Genomic DNA, 25,289 nt, shown 5'->3' with positions numbered 1-25,289 from the left:
GGAACCTACGGTTGAATTTGCCCAGCAAGAAGCTAGGCCCTCGGTTTTTGGGGCCTTTCGAGGTCTTGGCCCCGATCAACGAAGTTTCGGTCAAGCTCAAGCTCCCCAAGAACCTCCGGCACATCCATCCCGTCTTTCACGTGAGCCTTCTAAAAAAAACTCCGGACGGTGACGTTTGGCACCCCGTGTTTTCCCCGCCAGCGCCCGAGGTCCTGCCGGGGGGGGAGCACCACGAGGTGGCGGATATCCTGGACTCTAGACTCCACAGGGGGAAGTTGCAGTACCTCGTGGAATGGAAGGACTTCGCTTTGGGGGACCGGGAATGGGTCTGGGCAGCGGACGTCCTTGCGCCCCGACTCACTGAACGTTTCCACAAGCGGTATCCTGGCCGTCCCGGGGGGTTGGAGAATGGACCTTTGGGGGGGCAGAATGTCGTGGTTCGGTCCTTGGTGGCTGGGGAACCGGACCGAACCCCGCCATCAGAGGCGCCCGCGATCACGGAGGTAGGGCATGGTGATCATAGGCAAGCCGGCAGCTGGGCGCCCCACCCGATCGTTGAGGTGGCAATGGCCGCTAAAGAACCTCAATGTCCCCCTCCACCTTTTGACAAGGGCCCGGAGATGGCCCTTTGTTCCAGGAAAATGGGCCATCAGGAACCCCGGAAAACCTCGCATATGTGCATGAGTCATGATTGTATCAGCATGTTCCCTCCGCAAGTACTGGGTGGGGCAATACAGCCTAAGGAGGTGGGTTTTGTATAAAAGGGAGCTTCCACCTGGAGTTCGGTGGAAGCTCTTACTCCATACCAGCGGACTCCACGTTGCTGAAATAAAGCTTGTTCCTGTTGTATCGTTCACCAGGCCTGGCGTGACGTTTTCTTCAAAGGGGCACCCTGTTTTTTCAGTTAGCAAGCGGGTCCCCGACAGCAGGATAGAGAAGAGCTCAGAAGTAGAATTGAATGTACATTCTTGCCCGCAGTGTTTTGTGAGACTGATTTAAAGGAAATTCTGATTTACGCCTCGTGTGTATTTGTGAAGAAGCATCAGCAAGCAAACAAGAGCCTTTCATGGGCCCTGTGCTTTTGCCACTCACCAACAGATGGTACTGTTAATTCAGCAAAGCAGAGTTGGAAGGGATTATGAGCCAGAGAAGGGAAGGGAATGCAAGCTTTGTCTCTTGGGCCTCCCTGGAGAAAGTCTTCTGGGAAAGTGTCAGTCCTTCCCAAGGATGGAGCCTGTCATGTGGAACTAGTAAATCAATCATTCTCTTTCAGTCAGCTTCATTCACAGGAGACTCTGTCAGGCACATTGGCTGGTGACAGACATCCTCTTCCCCCGCCAATGGTCTTAAAGCCCTGGTAGGTAAGAGTTTCTGTTACATTCAGCAACTTTTAGCTTTTTTGACTTCTCAATATGTGCTTTGTGTGACACATCACATTTTCAGACTCTTTGGCTACTGTTGGAAATCCCGTTTCTGCAAAATACTGGGCAAGAGTAATAATTTTCCTTCTCTTCTCTCCCTCCATCTTTCTGCTAATTGTCTCTCAGGGAGCTGAAGGAGAGAGGACTCTTCATCATCAGATGCCTGGCAGAATTCCATTCAGAAGTTCTTCTCTGTAGGCTTCATAATGTCTCCTTGGCAGCTACGAAAGAGGTGGGCAATGTGTATTTAACATATGCTTGGTCGCTTTTCTCTGTGTGCTACCTGATGCTTTCCAATCTGTTTCTGTTTAGCAAACATGTCTCTCTGAGCAGCTTTTATCCTGTCTATTTTTATATCTGCCTAGTTTTCTATTTACCTGTACCAAAATAGATAATGAATATACTGTGTATAACCTGCACAGAAGAATCCCAATTATGCACAGAACTAATCATGCAAATGCATAGAAATCATGAGTATAATGACTCCATTTTGTATAAAACTGTTACGGAAAATTAATGCTTTGAGAAAGTCAGAACTCTGTTTTGGCTAGGAATGGGGTGTTGGACCAAAAAGAGGAAAAATGACTATAGATTAGGGATGGCTTCCAAGTAGGTCAGAGAAAAAGTATTCATGGATAGAATTTGGGAGGCCATACCCAGCTGACCAGTTCCCCAGTTGATAGTTGTTCTCCATAACTATTAAACTCATAAAATTACATTTTTAAAAATAGTGTTAAGAGTGAGATTCACAAGATGTCTAGTCAAATATCAGACATATCAAGTGCTTTGAACACACACACACACACACAGATAATACCATAAATCGATTATAGTTATCCATCTATCCATCCATCTCCTGTCACTTACCCATCCACCCACCTACCCATCCATCATCTACTTATTTATTATTAGATTATTAGTCCTCCCTTATGGCTCAGGGCAGTTCACATACAATATTACAGGGGTAATACATGGAACAGTCTGAACATATAATAACATAAAATAACACATCACCAACAATCCAACAGTGGATTTAAATCAACAGGACTCCAATTACTTTGGTCAGGGTAATATAACAACAACTACAACTTAGACAAACCCTTAAGTAAGTAAGGCTGGTTCAGGTCAGGGAGGGGCTGCCTGAGGGGGGAGGGACCCATGGATGTTGCTGAAGGTTTGGCCCATAATTAAACTTTTTCAGAGCTGTGGTTTGCCTTTCCTCTACTGCCGCTGATGGCATTATTTTTCTCATCTGCTATCACTATTGGTATCTTGGATTTAGGACCAGTGATTAGGTCAACCATTCATGCCTGTCAACTAAAATAAACATCTATCTTTTGCCCATATTCCTGTATATATCTTTTTTAAAACTATCTCTACATTCCTGCTTGACCGCTTTAATCATGGCCATTTATCCTACTATTGTTTATTTATTTATTTGTGTTTAGAAAAAGAAGAGTTGGTTCTTATATGCCACTTTTCTCTACCCGAAGGAGTCTCAAAGCAGTTTACATTCGCCTTCCCTTTCCTCTCCCCACAACAGACACCCTATGAGGTGGGTGAGGCTGAGAGAGCTCTGATATTACTGCTTGGTCAGAACAGCTTTATCATTGCTGTGGTGAGCCCAAGGTAACCCAGCTGGTTGCATGTGGGGAGCATGGAATCAAACCCAGCTTGCTAGATTAGATGTCCGCACTCTGAACCACTACACCCTGCTTTTCTACAAGGAAATTGGCTTAGAACATAAGAGACATGCTAAATCAGACCAAAGACCCATCTAGTTCAGCATTTGGTTCACACAGTGACCAACCAGTTGCCTCTAGGAAGCCCACAAGTAAGAAGACTGCCAACAACATTATCTTACCTGAGCTCCCAGCAACTGATACAAAATGGCATTCTACCTCTGGTTTAGGAGGGAGTAGATACTCATTATGATTAGGAGTCACTGATCCTAATCCTCCATGAATTTGTTTATTTGTCAAGGAACCGTCCTCTGAAGCCTCTGGCTCTCCAGAGTAGAGTGTGCAAATGAAGCAGACTTGAATTTTTTTGTAGGGAAATAGAAAAAGAAATATAATGCAATTTTATTGAATACAGCACAAACTCATGAGGCATGCAACACTGAGAAGAACAAGAGCTAGCTTACAGCCTGATAACTCCTTACTTTTGAGTCTGGTGGCACAACTTTCAGTTTCCTAGAAATATACTTCTATCATTGCCTCCTAAGCAATTCTTACTATCGCGCCAGTCCTCTTGCTTTCTCTTTGCTTGCAAGTGCCATAACCTCAATTCAAATAAAATGTTTTTTTTTCAGTGTGTATGGTAATATTGGGACTGGGCAGCTAAAACACATTCCTATTTGTGTTTTCTGATGGTGGGGTATGAATGGGGAAATGGGGGAGAGCGTGTGATGCAGCAGCCCTCTCCCTATTAGTTTGGTGTCCGTGCTCTTTGTTTTAAACCTTTATCATGAACACATAATCCTTGGGGTCCAGTTACAATGGCCAGCCTACCACAAATCTACCCAAACATAAAAGGAGACCATTATACAAAGAATCCCAAAAAGAGATGTAAGGAAATGTTTTATTGTTGTGGCATAATCCCAAAGCAACATAGAATTCCAAGTTTTTAAAAATAAATGTTTTACTGTTGTGGCAATTCCCCATAGCAAAGCGTAAGTGTATTTTCTTAAAATAATGTTGGGACTTGGAGGAGGAAGTTTGAGTCCCCAAAACAACTGCTGTGAAGGGAATGGTGGCTTGTATTGATTGACAACCTGAGGTGCGGGGGTGGGGGGTGGGTGGGAGAAATTTGGGTTGTCCACGCTTCCTGCTTCTCCGCCACCTCATTGGGAGGCATGATGAAGCAGATACCCTGTGAGGCTGAGAGAGCCCTGATATTACTGCTTGGTGAGGGAAGCTTTATCTAGGTCCCCCTGCTGAATGATAGAAGAAGTGCATGTAACTTTAAGAAACTAATGCCCTCAGTGGCAATTACCAGTATAACATTTGCAGCCTTCAGCCTTTGGCTTCTATCAGTAAAAGGCATGTGAGAGGGAGAAGGCCCCTTTCAGCGGTATTGTGGCCTTTGAAGGAAGACTCATGGGACCGGACCCATTAGCAACTTTGGATGGTTTTCTACCACATGATTTCCATGACTGACTTAGGTCTATTTGCTTCCTGCTTTTCAATAGTAGTCATTGCATAAAAGACATAAAATTTCACAACACTTAGTCATTTCACAGCACTTAGTACCAAAGGAGAATACAGCTTCATTAGAACATAGGAAAGGCTTGATCTGGGCCCTGCTAGGGCATACCCAGCCAGAGCCAGCAACCAATATAATAAGTGAAACTAAAGCAAAAGCCTTTTCCTTAAGCAATCGTATTAAAATATTCATCAACAAATTCACAAATTTCCTTGATATAACATCTAGAATTTCGGATTAGGTCTAGGAAACTCAGGTGTGAATTTCTACTCTGCCATGGAAACTCATTGGGTAATTTGGCCAGTTGCACAAGCTCAGCCTTCCACATCCTTCATGGAAGGGTTTCCTGAATGGGTGGGAGTTAATTAATTTTATATATATAAAATAGTTAAACATTTATTGGGTGATATGATAACATATGGTCATGTTGACCTGCTCTCCTCACACAATGGCCAATGATGGGACTGGAGGGGTGGGAAGGGGAGGGGCCTCAAGTGGACATGTACATAGTTAGGCTTCCCTATCATATTCTGCATGATCATGCCACTTCTGGGATTTCTTGAAGTTTGAAGAATGTTTCAGGGGATTCTCAACAGTAAAAAAGCTGAGAAAGGCTGTCTTACAGGATTATTGTGAGGATAAAATGGTGTAGAGTAGAATGATGCAAGCTACTTTGGTTCCCCGTTGGAGAAAGGTACAAATGAAGTTAATAAACATCTGGAGATGGAGGGCTAAGAAAAGTTGAGTGAGTAGGTTTGAAGAGCAGAAGGAAGCAGGAAAAGGTGAGGGTTGCTTCCCCAAACCCTGCTCTCCTTAGACTTCAACATCCAGTACTCCAAGTATTTCCTAACATGGAGGTGGCAATCCCTTGCTTCCTGTAAGCCTTTGTGCATTATCCACTGTGAAATTGAGCCAGGCCTGTCCTGGCAGCCAGCACCATGCAGCTAGCATGATGTTTTCCCACATAAAGGCTGTTACAGGAGGAGGGAAGGAAGGAACGGTGTGTTGGCTGATATGTGGGAAGGGGAGAAAGAAGCAAAAAAAGGGGGAAAGGGCATATGAGCTTTCAGAAAACAGAGAGAAGACATAGTAAGGGGAGTGAAATGAGACATTGCCCACAATCCTTGAGAGTCCCTTGGTTCCTTGAGTGTGTATATAAAAATAAACGGATTATTTTCTTTCCTTATACTAGTACTTGTTCAGAGATATAGCTCCATCTTTCATTTTGTATTTTAGCCAGTTTTATCTTTAATAGTCCAGGTGATGAGTTTTTGCTATCCTTTTAAAAAAAGTGATGTATGGCCAAGGGATCTGCCAGACACTTTTTGATCACTGGCAGCTCCACCCATTTGTCACACTCACCTCCTCTCAAGATATCTATGTTAAACTCAAAGGGAAGGGCAGTCTCCAAGGAAACACAGCAGTAGGATGGTGCTCAGAGCATAAGCAAACCTGGCTTTCAGAGAGAGTGAGATAGTGAGAGATTGAGAGACAGAGAGAGCTATGCAAAGCTGAATTATCTAAGGCAGTGGTCCCCAACCTTTTTGAGGCTGGGGACCGGCAGGGCAACTGCCCGCCCGCGCATGCTGTGCATGCCCACCCACGCATTGCACATGTGCGGCCCAGCCGCACATGCGCACATGCACCATGCGTGGCTGAAATAGTGCATGTGCGGCACTTGCGCGCATGCGCGATTTCGGCCGTGCATGGCCGAAATGACCATGACTACTGATCTAGAGGACTTTTTGCATGATCAATAGGATTGTACTATGTGGCTCCGAGAAAGGCCTCAGCTGGAGGGTTAGGGTCTGTGGACGCTACAACTGTGTGTAGTTTGTAAATAAAAATAGTTGTTGAAAGGTATTCTGATTTGTGTGGCTTGCTTGCCAGAGCTGGGTGATTAGGCTGAATCCCTCAGATACCAGCTATAGGATCTACTATGGGAATTCAGTCCTTGCTAGTCATTGAAAGCTAACTCTGTGAGAAGCATGGAGCACTCTTCTGTAAGAGTTCGACATCTCGTACTAGGCATCTGTAACCACTACACCCAACCAGATCTCTGTTCGTTGTTGAACTAGTCTGTTCACTAGTAGTAGAATCAAAACTTGCAAATGTGATCCAGTGGCTTTTAAACTCTTAATTCCGTAACGTTTCCTTTACCAGGCTAATAACCTCCGATCAAAATTGTCTCAGTTTGCTATTGGGACCCTCGCTGAACTCTTCAAGAACCTGAAGAAGCACATGGATCAGGAGACTGAAGAGATTACCCGAGTCCTTCTCCAGAAGTCAGGGGATTCTAGTGAATTTATCCAGAAAGCAGCTGACCAGTGCTTAGGAGTCATGGCAAGAAGTGTGACTCCTTCACGAGCATTAGCAGCCCTCATGGCCAATGGAGTTAAGTATGTAACTGTTTTTTCTCTTACATTTTGCCACTGCTTAATGAGTATCAGAGCATGGGCAGGAAGCTTTAAGGATTACAGAGCATTGGGCAAGATAGTAGGGGACATCAGCTGGTGAACAAAAGCCCATATCCCCATGTGAATAAAGATGGGAGAGGCCGGGAGAACAGCTGCAAGTCAACTGACTACTTGGCTTCTATACTGACCAGTTATTGGGATGCCATAGAGACCGCGAGTTCCTGAGACTATCAGTTTCTGGCATCAAGCTTTGTGAGTTCAGCTGGGTTATAACTTTGGGACCCAGTAAAATATAGAATATGTATTTGCCCTACTTTGCCTTTCCTTTTTATCCATATGTAGCAACTGAAACATGGCTGTAGAATATATAAAGTATGTCTTTGTATGTAGCCCCTAAATGCGAGCCTAAATTTCTAGATACGGAATAAACAAAATTGTGGATTCAGAATTGTGTACCCTCTGGCTAAAAATGCTGGCAAATTTCAGATACTATTCCCCAGTGTTTCACTGTCCTTCAACTCACCCTCTTGCACTTACTGTGCTTCATGATTACCTGCATTGCAAATGCAGAGGGAGTTGGGCATAGATTCTTATACTACCAGCGAGTCAGCTGCTCGGTGTCTCTATTAAGGTAATTGGTTTCTTAGCCATGAGTAATATGTTTGTAGTGTTGCAGAATTGCTGGCAAACACACCAGGGACCCTAAAAGGACCTGTTAAGGCACCTGAGTGATGATTTTCTCTAAGGGAAGCTGACACAGTATGGAAAAATGGGCTGGAACCTTCTGTTCTAATCAAAGTAGCCTGTTTATTGCCACCAACCATTAATGCTTTCCAGGACCCAGCTTTTATTGCCTTGGGGGTCAAAGAGCATCCTGTTTCTGATTGCTTTGATATCATTTCTTTCCAGCCATCGTAATACTGGTGTTCGAAAATGTGCTGCTGAACACTTATTGACAGTTATAGAAAAGATTGGGGCTAAGAAGCTGCTTTCAGCCAAACGAGGCAGTGTGGAGATGCTGGTGCAGACTCTGGTCAAACTTGCTCAGGACTGCAATCAAGACACAAGGTAACAGCTTCCTTTCCTTCTAAAAGATGGAATACTGTAGTGTGTAATAACAGGAGGGGCAATCTTTTCAGTGTTGCTTTGCAATATGAAGCCACTGGAGGCCTTTAATTGCATAAATGTTGCATGGATCAGTGGGCTGAGTCCATTCCCCCCCCTCCCAGCTGACAAGTTTTTATTTTTAACAAAAGTCATTTTTGAATGTAAGATTTATAGAAGAAAAATACACAACAGCATTTTAACCAGTAGTTGATGCCCAAATGCTATAAAGCCATGCTTAATAGTACAGAAATTGTAGCTGGACATAGACATTCTAGACAGTGTAAAGACTTTGCCACAGACACTGAGCTGTGCAGCATGCAAACTTGATATTGGCCAGCTAAAGAGACAATTACTTACTTTTTTTTACAACTCTGCTTCTTTGCTAGAAGAATTTAGCAAAGAAGGCATTTGATCCAGATGAACTTAATATTTATTTGTTTGTTTGTTTGTTTATTTATTTATTTATTTGGTGAGGATACATGGAAATTAATTAAAATATGTGGTTACAAGTCAGTAAAAATGTTCCTGGTATTAAATCAGATATTGAAGAAAAGTCAACGGTGAAACATGTCATCAGTATATATTTCAGGAATCTAGACAAACTTAATTTGGATCTTTGACTTTGGGTAGTTGTCAATTTAAGATAGGTCTGTTTTATAGTTTTTGCTGTTGATTATGTTTCCTGTGAAATAACAGTATGCATATCAAGTATAAGAGGGCATTTAAATTTCTGACATGTCTCTGGTATGCATTGCCAAAGCAGCTAAAGTGAAGAACATTTAGGCAGACTTGCTACGATGAATTCACCCTTCCTCACAGGATTTCCCTTTATTGTGTTCTCAGCTGAGTAGCCCCCCATTTTTTCCTTTGTTTTCCTTTGACTGTACCATCCATTCATTTTCATGTGGACTCAACCTGAATACTGAGGGGAGAGACTAAAATCCTTCTTTTGTCCTTGTTGGATAGTATCACACAAGAGGTTAATGGAAAATCAAAGCTAACAAACTGTTTTATTTCTCTTTGAGGGGAGATGGTCAGGTAGGAATCAGTTTAGAACTTATAAGGGGAACAGGCAACAGGAATGAGGTAACTTTATATAAAAATAAACACCCAATATTTTGCCACAAGCAAATAACTGTTTCTATTATTCAGACAGGTCTTTAAAACTTGAGGAGGGAGATTTCTTGGCAGTCACTGCATACATAAATAAGCATAAGCTTATTCTTTGTTTCACAGACACTAAATCTATAACACTAATGTGTTACAGAAATCAATGAGTAGATCTTACAGCATGAAAAGCAGGTAAATGATAGTGCTCAGATTCCTGTTAACATTCATAAGGATTACCTTGGGTCTGTTCCACAAACCAGAACCCGTACCATTTGATAGATCATAGGAGTATACAAAAGCAACAAAATGTCTTGGGCTTTCTCCTTGAAAAAAAAAATCTGGAAATACACTCCTGAAAACAAATGAATAAGTGCATATATTAAATCAGCATATTTATTTGCCTGTTTTTTATTTCCTCATTATCTGTAGGGAACTCTATTAGCTCTAAAAGCGCAAAGGATGACTACAATAATTTATGTTTGAAAGGAACAAAGACCTTGCAAACAATCTATCAATTTGTATTGCATTTCAGTAGCAATACTAACTTCAGGAGGAGCCATTACCCAGTTTCTGAAAGGTTCAATGAAACCTGAAGATGAGATTTTGCTCTAAATTAACTTTCTCCTTCCTACACTAGATTTTATGGCCGGAAGATGCTGAACGTAGTTATGTCCCATTCAAAATTTAATGAGTACTTGAAGCAGTGTCCTCCATCGCGTGACTTGCGTGATGTCATGGCTACAATTAAGCAGAAAGTAAGTATGAGGGCACAAAAATATTTGGAATAAAAGTCCAGTCAGGTGTTCAAAGGAGAGGCACATTTGGTACATAGGAATGAAGCTCATGTTTTTGTACCCACCTCTGCTGTTCAAATTTTACAAAGAACGTTGATACACTGTGTAAAGACTGGGAACCATTCCTTACTGGAATCCTTACTGGAATGTGTGAAATGACCATTTTAATTAAAAAGGCTACTCTTTTTATTTTATTTTTTTACCCTAGGGGACAGAAGGGAAGTCATCCCAAGCTCCTTCAGCAAAAATCCAAAGAGGTTCAAAAAGTGGTAGTTTGACACTGGACAAAATGCCTTCAGATAACGGGTACGGAGTGTTTTTCTTTTATCCATAAAGATATATCTCCTGGGCTGAAAACAAAATGTCACATTCTTTAGGAAATCCTCACTATCTGAACAGATTTCTGTTTGCACAGCAGGATTTCCTCGGCTTTTCCTTTCTGCTGCAGTGCAAAATGCTATTCTTGGGGACAGAAGATCTCTGGAACAGCATTGGGGGTGCCTGGGATCTGCAAGGGGAGGGGACAAATGGCAAAAATTGCCCGTCCTTCTGTTAACGGAAACTTTCCATGGGATTTAACCTAAAGTAAATTTACACAAAAACCCAGAGGACTATGCCACGGTGGGCTTTTAAACTTTGACATGCAGAACGGATACATAGCAGGAGAGCTTGTATCTTTCTTTCTACCATTTCCAGTCTTTGTCTTTTTAATCTGATATAATTACTTCTATCTGCATTAATTTTTGAGTCCTCACAGTTGGCGGACTCATGTCATGGTTCCTGACAAAAGCCCTTGTGGGCCAGAACCTATGCAAAGCATAATATTAAAAAAGGACAATCATGCTAAATAATTTGCTGTCTTTCCCATGTATCCTAATCCATTTCTTCCTAAGCCTTCTGTGGCAGTTGCTATAACCCTCCTGTGAGGGAGCATCACTTAAAACAGCCACATGGAGATTAAAAACCTTTTTGACTAGATTAAAGGACATATTAACCACTAGATCACAGTGCTGTTTGATAATGGAGTGCTCTTTCAATCTTTGTAGGGCACAGCTCTCCATCTGTAAGGGAGTTACTGAGATTTCTTTGTTTGTTCCAGATTCAAAGTAAAAACCTTTTATTTCCCAGCTAATAAGCATTTATTGAAATATAATCTAACCATTCTAGATCTGATCAAACAATGACAGTATTAGATACTCAGATTAGATAATCAGAACACTAGCATATTCTATAGAAATCAATCCTATATAAGCATACATGCCATTCCTATTCTGCTTAAGTTGACTTTAATGGGAAAAGTTACATTTCAAGGTTCATCTTTGGACCCGCAACAGCCTTCCAACTTCCACCCGTCTTGCACTTAGCGTTTCCGAGGAAGTTGCTTGAAAAGGCTGTTGTAGACCAACTATCAGCATACTTGGAAGAAGCTTCAATCCAAGATCTATCCCAGTCAGGTTTCCAGCCTGGCCATGGGATAGAAACAGTGCTAGTCGCTCTGATGGACGACCTCTGTCGCCAGTTGGACCGGGGCGGGTTGGCACTGCTTGTATTATTAGACCTCTCAGCAGCGTTCGACACGGTTGATCATGAGCTTCTAGCTCACCGCCTCATTGAATCAGAGGAACCGCCCTTCAGTGGCTGATATCCTTCCTTTGGGATTGCAGACAGAGGGTAGCACTAGGAGAGAGCACATCAAGCTGTCACCAAATGGCATGTGGAGTCCGTCAAGGGGCAGTTCTCTCTCTAATTCTATTCAATATCTTTATGCAGCCTCTTGCTCAACAGGTGCTGAGGTTTGGGCTGGGTTGCCACTAATATGTGGATGATATCCAGCTCTTCCTCCTGATGGATGGCTGCCCTGACTCTCCTGACTCTCCTCCAGAAAAATTAGCCAGCTGCCTAGAAGAGTGACGGGGTGGCTCAAGCAGAGTCGTCTGAAGCTCAACCCTTAAAAGACAGAGGTCCTGTGGCTGGGTAGGAAGGGCCCAAGTAAGGAAGTGTGCTTACCCACCCTGGATGGAGTGTAGCTATCAGTGGCCCATTCCGCCAGGAACCCGGGCGCGATTCTTGATGCCTCCGTCTCAATGGAGGCTCAGGTCGCGATGGTAGCACGGCTGGTATTCTACCACCTTCACCAAGCCAAACATCTAGTGCCCTACTTGGCTCCGGAACACCTAGCCACAGTGATTCATGCGACGGTCACCTCTAGGCTAGACTTCTGCAACTCGCTCTACACAGGCTTGCCCTTGACTTTGATTCAGAAACTGCATCTAGTCCAGAACGGAGATGCCAGCGTTCTCACAGCAATACCTTGGAGGCCCCACATCCAGCCCATCCTCCAACAGCTGCGCTGGCTTCCAATTGAATTCCGGATTAGACTTAAGGTTCTGGTTATCACCTTCCATGCCATATGCGGTTTGGGCCCAGTGTACCTGAGGGATCACCTTTCTGCTTACACCCCCCTCCAAAGAGCCTTAGGCTCTAGCAATTCCTACTTCCTGGTGATCCCTGGCCCCAGGGAAGGTTGCTTGGCGTCAACCAAGGCCAGAGCTTTCTCCATCCTAGCCCCCACCTGGTGGAACGAGCTCCCAGATGAGATCAGGGTTCTGATGGAACTTGAACAGTTCCGCAGGGCCTGAAAAGGGGAGCTCCTTTGGCAGGCATTTGGTTGAGGTTGACCTGTACTATCACTTCCCAAGGGCCCTCCTCCCGAGCTTCCTCCTACAGCACCCACTGTTCCACGCAACCCACTCGGCTATCAGTATGAGTTACTTTAATGTTTAATTTTTCTACGGTTCCAGGTTGCTTGTTGTTTCATTTCATTCATCATTGTTAATCTAAGTTATCTGTACTGCTTCTGTTCTGTTTCATGTGAACTGCCCTGAGCCCTTGGGGAGGGTGGTGTACAAATGTAATAAATAAATAAATAAACAAATAAATAAATAATAGTGCTGGATAACATAATTTCTTGATCATTCAGGAGCAACAAGATTTAAAAGCCTGTAATCCTCAATACCAGGTCCATCTCCAGTACCTTAGCCCTGCCACAACTCATGGCTCGCCGTTCATCCCTTTGCAGTGTAGAAGTCATGGAACAACTCAAAGAGCTGAATAGGATGTTGGTGGCTAAGGAATTTCAGATACGAATGGAATGCATAACATTGATGATGGAGTATTGCAAGAACAGCCCCCAGCTTGTCTTGTCAAATATCATCCAGGTACAGAGAATGTTTCCATGCTATCCCAGTAGCTTTAACATAGGTTACCCATTCAATGAGGCTCGTTCTGGCCCGATCCTTTTCTAGTTTAAGTCACTGAAGTTTGCAGCTGTTTTGGAGGCAACCTCCCTAACAGTTGCTGCTCCTTGGCTCTCTTGTTCCTATGAGCAGAGAAAAAATGGAGATTGCACTCGCTGAAAATGCAGTGCTGTTTACCAAGGAATCTACCAGAATAATGAAAAATATACTTGTTTTATTATTTGTACCCTGTTTCTCTTCCCAGTGGTGGGTCCCAAATGGGTTCTCTGCTTCATTTGATTCTTACAACAATCTTATAAGCTGGATAGGCTGACCAAGAATTTGACTGGCCAAAGGTCACCCTGTGAGTTTCCGTGGCAGAGTGAGCCTGGGTCTACCAGACCCTAGTCCAACACTGTAATGACAACACCACACTAGCTTTCATTAGCCTTTATTTTCCTGGACCACAGTGCAGAGATGCTTGGCAGGTATTGATTTCCTTGGTCAGAGACACACAGTTGTATCTGTAATCACCAAACTAATCTGTATCTGGATAATCAAAATATAAGGAATATTCTTAGGGCAGGTTTCTACAAGCTTGCACATTATTTGATTATTTGCATGCAGGAATAACAGAGTGCCAGAGAGGGAACTATTTATTACCTCATATGCAACACTTTTCAAAAGAATCAGGTCACACTTCCAGCTGTTTTTCTTGACTATGCTGGCATCAATTGATAAGGGTCCATGAGAAAAAGTGTCATAGGCATTTTACCTGAGAATCCAGGCTCAACAGATTCATATCCCACCCCCTTTCAGGTTTATTTATCTGTTGTCCAAACTACATGCTACACATGAAATGCATTTGTGAACAATAGCATGTCATTTCTTTTCCTTTCCCCTTGAAATAATTATTTTAGGAAGAAGGTTGGAACCAAGTCTCCCATTGTTCCACACTGTTTTTGAGGGCCTTCTGACCCCTCCCCCATACAAAATTGGGGGACAGGGCAGGGAAGTCTTGTTCTGTGAGCTTTGCTTTACTTGCTGCACTTTGCCTCTGATCCTCTGTAAAGGGTGCTGAGCTAACAATAATTTGAGGGAAACCTTTGTTTTCTATTTTTGCTGTACGCCAGACACCACAGATTTACCTGTTCTTTTCTCACATTAACAGATCTTTGATGCATTTACCCCACGGCTCCAGGACTCCAACAAGAAAGTGAACCAGTATGCATTAGAATCTTTGGCCTCCATGATCCCAATCCTCAAAGATGGCTTAAGTCCAGTCATCACCTCTATAGTGACTGCAGTCACTGATAACCTCAACTCAAAGAACTCTAGGATTTATACTGCGGCAGTGAAGGTGCTGGACCAAATGATAAGTAGTCTAGGTAATGGCTATTTTCTCTGTGTGTGTGTTTTTTTTAAGGCATAACCTGTCTATTTCATCTTTCAGCCTACCAGATGCCCTGAAGGTAGGTCTTGGTAAGCCTTCCATAGACCAATGTTGAGGAATGGGCAATTATCTAACTCCATCCTAGAGGATTTCTAAGGTTATGAAAGTTCCTCACAAACGTGCTGAGATTGACCATTGCCTTTAAAACCTGTCATTTCTCTCTGTGGTAGCTGTTGTTTTACTCAGCAGTTTGCACGAATGCCAGCTATCATAGCCATGAGTTACCCATCTCAAGATTCTGGGACCCATAGGACACTTTTCTTCTGCCACTTGAGCTGTGCTGTTGAGTTTCAGTAATTGAGATGGTTGCGTATTCACTATCCAGCTGTTCCTTCTATTCTTAGAAAACAGAGTGAGGACACTGATGGAGTTCAAAGGATCTAGGTTTGGCACACTGTAATTTGAAAGACAGTATTTTTAAGGTTTGTTGTGCAACTTGAATTTTGGTCTGATGAGGTGAGAGAGAGAGAGAGAAAACCCCTCTTATTCTGGAGTAACTTCACCAATGTCCATACGACTGGTACAAATATGAATTGGCTTAAGATCATAGTCCTATGTTCCCATTATACTTATGTTTTATTATTAGCAATATGCCAGCAATAAGTAAAGGAAGGAAATTTTAAAAAACACTAAGCTACTTAGAAACTAGTCTCCAGGGCTGTAAATCTGCCACCTTTTCACCTGCGCTAAATTCGTACAAGAAGTGATATGTCATATATATGGAATGGAAGCCAACTTGGATTTGAAATGAAAGATGACCTTTGCAGGGAGGGTCGCTCAAGATAAATATTGCAGGCTGTAAGGGGATCACGCATCATTAGAAGTTGATACAGTGTAATGAAAGCATGTCCTGTCTAGACCTCTGCTCAGTAGTAATGGAGAAATTTATGTATTGCTTCATGTGGGGGGAGGGGATGTTCAGAACATATCAATTTCAAATAGCATTTGGGGTGCTCTGAAAACCAGTGGGGATGGGCAAAGAAGGATATACACATTCTGCAGAATAAGGTAGTACTCTCCCCATGTGGTAATGGCTCAGATTAGAGTTATTATTTATTGAAATTATCTATTTATTTGTATTTATATACCACCCTCCCCTAAGGCTCAGGGCAGTTTATATAAAACGTAGAAATGGTGCATACAACTTAGTTTTCATAACAACTTTCATACAACAGTAATAATATTAACATTAAAGTGTAACACAGGTGAAAACTTAAGGTGCCCAGACGTCCGGATTCTGGCGGGACTGTCACGATCATTCATAATTAGTCCCAGGTCCTGTGGCATTTTTAGAAAATCCCGCTTTTTTAAAAGAAGTACTGCTGCTGGCTCCTCTCGGCCAATTTCTCCTGTGGGCAGTTGCTGTGGCTGCGCAGGGCTGCAACAGCCTATGAGGCCCGGCCTAGAGGGGGGGGGTACAGGCATTGCGGCCCCACGGTTGCTTGTTGCTCCCCGTTCCCCCAGGCGGTGTTCCCCCAGGCCGCCTCATGTAGCCCGCCTCCCGAGCCGCCTTCACCAGCTGCAGTCCGCCATGCCAGAGCCGTCCGGCTCACCCATGTGGGGTTAAGCCCACCTGGGGCATCGCCCCCGTGCTTCCTTCACCTCCTCTTTTATCCCTGCACTCCTTCCCTCCCCGTGCCTTTCTAACCCCTCCCTTCTGTTCCCACAGCACTTCCAGGTCTGCCCTGAGTCTGCGATAGCCGGCTTTGCTGCAGGTAGATATTATTCTCTTTTCCCCCCTGAGCTCTCACGCTCCCGTGTTCCTTTCATTTAGCTCCAGAATTAGGTTTTCTCTTGGGTCACCGGAGGACTCCAATGAGGCGATATCTGGGGCTTTCCCCAGACCAGTTGCCCGCAGTGTGCCATGTCCATTGGGTCCCCTGCCCAATATCGCAGCTTGTAAGAACCCGCAAAAGGTTGACTTTGTCTCAGTTTAGCTGTCATGGCTGTTTCCAAAGACTCCTGGGACTTGTAGTTCTGTTGACAGTTCTGAAGATTTGGTGTGAAAGACAAAATTTCCTCCCAGCCCTCTTCGTTAACTACAGTTCCCAAGGCTCTCTGGGGAGATGAAAAAAATACATCGCGTACTGAAATCTGATGCAAAGCTGCAATCCCGTTTCTGATGGCCCATACAGGAGAGGTCTATCAGGGGGAGCAATTTTGCCACAGAAGGCTGGGGAGACTGCGCTCACTGTCCTCCTGAGTGGGGGCGGCTTCAAAAGAACAGAACCCATGAAAGGGGGGGAGAGGGGGAGTGAGACCAGAGGCGGATGGGCAGCCGGCGGGGGGGAAGGTAGGCCTAGGCTCCTAGCTTCTCTAGTCCGGGTGGGTGATTGGGGCGGGCAGCCGTCTTTGCCCCTGGCCCCTCCAGCACAGGGTTGGAAGAGCCGGCAGCCGCCTCTTGGTTCCTCCCCACTCTGCTGGATGTCGGCGTGCTCTTCTTTGTGTTCTTTCCTTTCTCTGTCGTCGCTAGCCATCCTGGGGTTTCTCTGAAGGCTCTAGGACCCTCTCCCAATGCTTGCACCTCCCCCTCCTCGCGCACAGATTCTTCTCCCCCCGGAGAGGCCAAAGGTGGATTGGGAGCCTCTGGTGGAACTGTCAGCCTTTCTCTCACTGACCCGAATTCCACCAGGTGGGGCCAGGACTGAGAAGGCTCTGGCCCTGTTTGAGGCTAGCCAGACTTCTTTAGGGTCAGGGATCATTAGCCGGTTGGTAGTGGTGGGGCATAGGCAGGGAGGCGGTCCCTCAGGAATACTGGGCCCTGACCGGGTATGGCCTTAAAGGTAATTGCCAAAATCTTTATCCCATGTACACAAAAGACCTGCATGGAGAAAATTGGCATATTAGGAGGACAAGGTATTGTATGCTAGTTTTCTTCTTTCACGGAGTACTGTCCCCTCTCTTATTTCATGACTCTACTACTTCATTTGCAGTTCATTCTGTAGTACATGTTCATACTGAAAAGAGTTTTAGGAAGCTTTTACCTTGGAGAACTAAATATGCCAATGGAGACTGTGTGGTAGGAGTGTAGAATGGCTTTAGATGAAACCAAAGCAAATGAGGAAGAGATGTGATTCAGATCTTTCAGTGCTAGGAAAGATCAATACGACCATATGTGTTGAGACTGTGAATTGCAACATAACCCTTCTGAATATGGAAATTTCCAATTTCCTTTGAAAAAGTTCGCCCTAGTGAGGTCTTCATATACAGCAATCTCATAAAGGAGGGGCATGGCTCAGTTGGCTGAGGATCTGCTTGTCATGCAGAAAGTCCCAGATTAAATTCCAAGCATTTCTAGGTAAAAGGATCAGATAACACGTGATGCAAAAAACTTTCTGCCTGGGACCCTGGAGAGCTGCTGCCAGTCTGCAAGGCAGTACTGACCTTGGCAGACCAATGGTCTGCTTTAGTATAAGGCACCTTCATGTTACAAATAAGCTCATTCTGATTTATAATAGAGACATGTGTAATAGAGACACAAGAGTTGAATGTAGGTGATCACATATCATTGGTAAACTCATCAAATGAAGATACGTACGTGGAACCCCAACTGTCCTTGGATTGTAGTCAAAGGCCACAGGCTGGTGCATGTTACTAAACCTCCACACCTTAATTAAGATTTTTATACCGCCCTTCCCTATGGCTCTGGGCAGTTTACAGAAAACATTTAAGAACATTTACATGGAACAGTATAAGTATCAATATAACAACAATAACATACCAACTAGAACAGTATTTTGACAACAATAACTTTGACACTCCTGTGGTAGGTTCGACCTCTCAGTCTGGGGTGGGGTGGGGTGGGGTGGGGAGGACCTGTAGATGTTATGGGTCAGTCGGCCTCAAGCAAATGCCTGGTGGAAGAACTCCTTTTTGCAGGCCCTGCGGAATTGTGGAAGTTCCGGCAGGGCCCTGATCGGGGAGCTCATTCCACCAGGTGGGGGCCAGGACTGAAAAGGCCCTGGCCCTTGTTGAGGTCCGACGTCCCTCTTTAGGGTTAGGGATCCGCAGCCAGTTGGAAGTGGCAGAGCGTATAACTCTTCTGGGGGTATATGTTGATTTTACAAGCAATCCGCTTGTGATGAATTGTCACCTGTATCCGCCTGAAGAAGTTTTTAATTTTGGGAACCTCATTGGTGTTTACCTGGGCTTCCTAATGAGGTTTATGTTCTTGATCTGAGGGGCCCTTTTCCTAAATAAGCAGGCTGACTGTGTGGAAACCCTAAATTATGGGCTTTAGCAGTTCATTCTCCTGTCTGCAGTTCATAAATATTTCCAACCTGTATTCTTTTTTAGAAGGAAATTTATGGTTTACTGAGTTCATTTCTGAAGAACAAACAAGCATAAATCGAGATATAAATGATGGCGTGTTCCAAACATTGTTCTTCTTCATAGGTTGAAAATGCTATTGCCAATAACTACACAGCCAAGGACTGCTGTAAATCCCATATCCCATAGATTTATGTCAGCACTAGAAATACTGCTTTCAGTGGATGTGTCAGAAATACCATAGAGTGTTGAAGCATCAGTTGACTTACTATTATGCATACTCTATACGATTTGTAAGGACAAATTGCTGTCTAGGGAATGATTACTCTATTTGGAATTACTAATGACAAAGGAATACCGAGACTTGGCTCACGTGCTTGAAACAGCTGGAAACATCAGTTATTTGGTACTGAACACTAGGACTGACTTAATACTTATTAATTTATACAATGAGCCTTGTATGGATTGGTGTCACTGATTATGAGTATGCGGAATGCATTGCACATGTCCTAAATGTTAGTTCAGTTATCCTGCACAGCTACTTCACTCAGGTAAAAAGATTAAGCTCCCTTATAATGAGTCAGTTCATTGGCCTACTCTGAGTGGAAACAGTTCTCCAGAATGACATACATACATACATACATACATACATACATACATACATACATACATACATACATACATAGACACACATATATATGATGCACCTGCATTGTGGTTGCTTTAAAATCCAGTCTCAAAGGCTGCTTTAAAGATCAGTTCATATTTCAAATCATCTGCTACCTGATCCTTTTAACTGGAGTTGCTGATTATGTCACTTGGGACATTCTGGATGCAAAGGAGATGCTCTGATACCCTTCACAACCATAGGCTATAAATCTTCTGTGGAGATGCAGGATTTTCCTCTGCAGCCTATTTTCATAGTCTCTGGACAGTACTTTGGGATGTGAGAAGCTGAATGGAGATGTCCTTGAAACCAGACTTTGGTGGGATAGTCTGCCTCACCATACTGCCCTACTTTCTGCATTATAGCTAACACACTTTTGGCTGTCTAAAGATGTCCTGTCAGTTGGAAAAAAGTCATATGGGAGGTGGCCCTTACTCCTTTGCTTGGATAATATAATCTGAAGAACACATATATGGAAATCTGTTGTATTAGGCTACTCAAAGTTATAAAATAGTAAAATTCAAAATCCTTATCCATGATTCCTCTATATATTTGTGAAACAGCCTGAGGGGTGGAACGTGTCCGACTGCCCGAGTTGGAATAGGACCAATCAGGGTGCAGCCAGCAACACTGGCTGTACCCTGATTGGCTCTGCCACTACAGTTCCCACCCTCCCTCCCAGGACACTAGCCACGTTCCTCTCAGACATGCCAGAGACAGAGAGAGACACAGAGCCCTGCCAGACCAAATATGAGCCCTCATTCCTTCCTATCACTCCTGCTGCGAGGGGGGCAGAGAGAGACACAGAGAGAGCCACCCCTGCTGCAATGGAGGGAGAGACAGACAGACAGAGAGCTGCCCCAAACTGTACACCAGCCCTCCTTCCCTCCTAAGAATGAGCCCTAATTACCTGCTATGCCTCCTGCTGTGAGGCACACTGAGAGACATGCAGGGAGAGGGAATGAGAGAGACACAGAGAGAGATCTGTACCTTCCTGTGTCCCCTGGGTCCTAGCGCCCATAGCATGCCTGCTTGCAACAGGCTTTCTTGCTAGTATATTAGCATTAGTATATAAAGGCAGATTTGCTAGAGTAAAGGTAGTTTTCATTTAGACAAAATGCCAGGAGGAATTCTGAAGGGTCCTTGCCATTATGCGTTGAGCTTCATGTGTCAGAACTGATGAACTAATTTATCATTAATTGGACCATGTTAGGGGCAGGGCAAGAGCCTCTTGTGGCGCAGAGTGGTAAGGCAGCCGTCTGAAAGCTTTGCCCATGAGGCTGGGAGTTCAATCCCAGCAGCCAGCTCAAGGTTGACTCAGCCTTCCATCCCTCTGAGGTCGGCAAAATGAGTACCCAGCTTGCTGGGGGGTAAACGGTAATGACTGGGGAAGGCACTGGCAAACCACCCCGTATTGAGTCTGCCATGAAAACGCTAGAGGGCGTCACCCCAAGGGTCAGACATGACCCGGTGCTTGCACAGGGGATACCTTTACCTTTACCTTTACCTTTAGGGGCAGGGAAAGGAAAGCTTTGCTCTTGTGCTTTACTCAGTTCCTCTAAATGTCACTCTGGAGCTAAACTCAGGCCAACTATTTATTGGTGCTTTCATGGGCAGCAGGTGTTTCAACATACAAAACCCATCTAAGAATGCCAAAAAAGAGAGTAGTACACATGTACTGTGGTTGCTTTAAAATGAGATTCAAAGGCCACTTTAAAGATGAACTAAAATTTTTATGGGTACTGAGACATTGAATGATTATCAATAATTGATACCCCACACAGCTCCCATCCTCTTCCTATTAGCATTTCAAAGCAGTTTTTCATCTTGCTGAAGCAAGCAGTTATCTTCTTTTATTCATCACTGAAATAACAATGTTGTCTAGCTCAGAGCATATATCATTGGCATCAGAATATAGTGAGTGTCAAGCAGAAAACTGATTTTCTGTTCTCTGTTTCCTCAGCTTTGCTGATTCTTGGTTGCATAAATTGCTAATGATTTAGGCAGTATGAGGGGGGAGCTCATTGTGGTCCTCAGGATAGGAGGAGGAAGCAGCAAAGGGAACAAGAACACAAATGCTCACAGAGACCTAGGTAGACTAAAAACAGTCCAGAGCTTTATGGATTACAGCTGATAGAGCATTGATGTGTCATGGGGCACAGATCAAGGTATTAGGTTACCTGCCGGTCATCTGATAGAACCCAACCTGCATGCTGAAATGGCAACAAAGTGGAGTTACATTGAAGCAGAGCTAGCTGAAAGCCCATGGGTTGGGCATCCTGCTGCAGGACCTGACTCCCATGATCCCTCAAGAGAGTCCCCACTTGGGTGAAGCAGGCATGCAGGCATAGTCTCCCCCCCAATAGGTCCAAAGCCTGAAACCACTACCAGAGCCAGAAAGATACCACCCAACTTCTGCCAAGGTTCCTACAGCTGCAGCCAAGAAACAACAGTGTTGTAAATTCCACCTAGCTAAACCTCTTCTCCACTCTGATCAGAACCACTTGCCTGAAAGAAATATCCGGGTGGTGAATAATGGAGCCACCTGCCATTTCCACAGACTATCCTTTAGTCTTGCTCACCTTCCTTGTGGAACTCCCCCCCCTTCCTAGGAGAAGTAGACCCCACCAGTCATGTTTCACAGGCTGCTCCAACCAAGAAAATTTTGAGAGAAAAACAGCAAATCTCCTTCCATGGCTGAAGTGAGGCAAGTCCCTTTTTTAGCAGGTTGTTCTCACCTAACTGAATCACAATGGTATCTGGCGGGCCCACTTGGGTGACCGAGTACAAGGCAGCCAGACAAAGAGAGTCCCAGTACATTCTTGTTTGTCTTATCTGAAGCTGGACTTTCAGTCCCAATGAGGTTCCTCAGCTGGTTTCTGCTTAAGTGATGCTGTATCTATCTAGATGGACTTGTGGCTTCTTGCAGAGACAAAAAGGAGGAAGAATTAGTGGAGGAACCTGTATGGAAGTGAAAGTAAGTGGTGGAATTCCAGCAGTCAATGGCCTGGATACAGGCAGGTGGTAGCCTGTTCTCCATGGCTGAGGGCTGCCGTGCCATTCTACGTGACCTCAGCAGGCTGGAAACTGGTGAAGCAGCTGTCATCCCTGTGGCTGAGCAGGGGGATGGGACCAGAGGGCCATTTGGCCAGGTATTCTGTGATGTCATGGACAGGGTAAGGATGGCTAGCTGAGGATGCCTGGAGGCACCTGTGGGTCAAAGGTCCCTTTGGTCCATTTTAGTTCTACTAAGGTACAGCTGGAACATGAGGGATGTACATCTCGATTATAACTAATAAGAAAAAGGAGTAGAGCAAGTCTTAGTTGTTAGCCTGGGAAAGGTAAGCAAATCTCCTTTGACTTTTGATCCTGAACAAATTTGGCCATCTTTCTGATAGTATTTCTTCCAATCCCTCCAGGATGGTAGTTTCCTTCACTAGCTTCTCTTTATTGCAGCAAATGCCAAAGCACAGATTTCTGTATTGTTAAATGACATTATATAAAATATTTTACATTTAGAACAGTGGAGCGATATGCATGTTATGATCCAAGTATTCTGAAAAGCTGAGATATTCTCAATTTATGCTTAAACAAAAGATGTTTTAATCCAAAGGTATCAGCTTTATGTAACAATCCCCTCTCCCCTCACTTGTTTTGTGCCTTGCAGATAAAGTTCTGCTGCTCCAAACACTTGCCAACAGGGTGCGTTTCGTCAGTGGACAAGCTGTGCAGGATATGACAGACCGCCTGTCAGGTAACAGACAACTTCACCACACTGAGGTGTCAGTGGGAAATGAAAGCACGCGGTTAGGCCTTTTTTCTGCCTTTGAACAAAGCAACTGCTCGGGTAACCACAGAAGGCACAGCCCCGTGTCATTTACGACCATTCAAAGCGAATCAGAGGGCTACCTTTTATCTTCCTTCTAAAATAAGTGGGCCAGCACACTCTCAGGAGTCCCTCAGGCATATTTGGCCTGAATTTCTGCTTCTCACATTCTGGTTTAGGTGCTTGAGCACATTGTCAGCAATGCACCTCTGTGGAGATTCATAACATGCAAATTATTTCTGAAGGTGTACAATTAAAACTTTTTTTTTGATGTGTAAGCTGCATTTGAGTCCCTCTGAGGAGACAGGCAGGATTTTTTTAAAGCCTATATAATGAAATTAAATAAATATAGGCAACATAAAATGCAAGATGCCATCATCTTTGTAATTTATTGCCCACTCTCTTCCTGAAGCTAAACTTGAGATTTTAACCCATAGAACAGACATAGATCTAAAGTCAGCTCCTCAGGGAGACTTTCATATTTGTAATTTATCTTTGACTCTGAAACATTATAATAGTTTTTTTATGAGCCACTGGCCATAGAAGGAGACCTGAATTGCACTTGTCACTTTTGCTCATTGAGTGTCCTCAGAAGGTCAGCGGTGTCACTGGAGGTTGCAACCCCCTGTGCCATTTATAGCTGCAACCTTGGAACTGATATGGCTACTTCAGACAGCAAAATGCGTAAATAACCAAGCCTTACATTCAACTGTGATAGTTCCCTGTTGAAATGCAGTGTTGAAAGCTCAAGCTTGGCAGAATTAAGGTCACTTAAAATCAGTTGTTCCTCCCTTTCCTGAAATGTATCCAAGAAATAAGAAAGAAATGTGAATTTTTACCTACTGATTCCCAAAGGCTATAACTGAAGACCCCATGAACTTTATGTAGGCACTGATTAAATTAATGGGAACTGAAGACTGAATTTAGCTGTTTCCCAACTTGCTTTTGGAGGCCTTACTGTTCAGAAATAATGGTGGCTTACATGTGACCCTTGCATCCGTTTCTTCTAGACTTCACAAAAGAATAACTCAGTTTTATTATTGCCTTAGTAGCCCTGAATTTGAGATCAACAACTAGATATTTGTTATTTTGATTTCAGAGTATCAATCCTGATTGATGATTGTTTAATAGGCTATCCCTCAGCCATTACTCATTCATTTTCTTTAAAAATGCCCTTTATATAAAATATGTCATTACTCATAAATCAAAACTATCAGCAGAATGGGACATTCAATAAACAATGCACTACAAACGTTGTTTCTATGTGACACTGGGGATGGGAGGCCAGCAGGAGGATGCCACCATCCATGGAGGCGGGAGGGTCAGGCAGGGAGGCTGGCCAGGGGGAGTGCATGCTCAGCCACTGTGCAGTGCAGGGGCAGAGCTTTGGGGCTAGGGGGCTGCATTGTTTTGTGGCATCCAGGTCCTTCCTGACATGGTCCTTGGTCCCAGCTGTGGTTGGGTACAAGACTGCCAGGTATTTGCCCTTCCTTTCTTGTTATGCTTTTGTTTGCCAGGCATGCCCCTTGCTTGGCTGGCAGGGTCCCTGGGTTTGCTTTCCTTTACCCAGCTGGCTTCACTTGGTTGGGTCAAGTGATGAGCTGTGGCATCTTGGGTGGCCTCTTCCTGGCCTTTTGGGCCATGCCATGCACCTGGCCTCCCCCTTGGGTGGGTGTTTCCTGAGCCTGGGGGCCACGTTGGGCCATGTGGGCTTTACTGCTTGGGCCATGTGATTTTATTCAGTTTAGCCAACTTTCATTTTATTCAGTTTAGCCCAGTTCT

The 25,289-nt window shown here is 44.1% G+C and overlaps 1 protein-coding gene across 1 annotated transcript in view; it reads left to right on the top strand.

Annotated features, from left to right (window-relative positions):
* The window catches only part of TOGARAM2 (TOG array regulator of axonemal microtubules 2), a 114,070-nt gene that overhangs the window by 69,888 nt on the left and 18,893 nt on the right, over positions 1 to 25,289 (top strand). Inside the window, exons 11-18 of the mRNA XM_077341373.1 lie at positions 1,548 to 1,653; positions 6,792 to 7,027; positions 7,955 to 8,113; positions 9,900 to 10,017; positions 10,265 to 10,362; positions 13,076 to 13,274; positions 14,464 to 14,680; positions 23,349 to 23,435. Coding sequence (XP_077197488.1) covers positions 1,548 to 1,653; positions 6,792 to 7,027; positions 7,955 to 8,113; positions 9,900 to 10,017; positions 10,265 to 10,362; positions 13,076 to 13,274; positions 14,464 to 14,680; positions 23,349 to 23,435 — 1,220 coding nt within the window. The remainder of the gene's footprint in view (positions 1 to 1,547; positions 1,654 to 6,791; positions 7,028 to 7,954; positions 8,114 to 9,899; positions 10,018 to 10,264; positions 10,363 to 13,075; positions 13,275 to 14,463; positions 14,681 to 23,348; positions 23,436 to 25,289) is intronic.

The sequence above is a fragment of the Paroedura picta genome, chromosome 1 (genome assembly GCF_049243985.1).
Source record: "Paroedura picta isolate Pp20150507F chromosome 1, Ppicta_v3.0, whole genome shotgun sequence".
NCBI lineage: Eukaryota > Metazoa > Chordata > Lepidosauria > Squamata > Gekkonidae > Paroedura > Paroedura picta.
The sequence above is the reverse complement of the archived record's forward strand: the minus strand, read 5'-3'. Positions and strand labels throughout refer to the sequence as shown.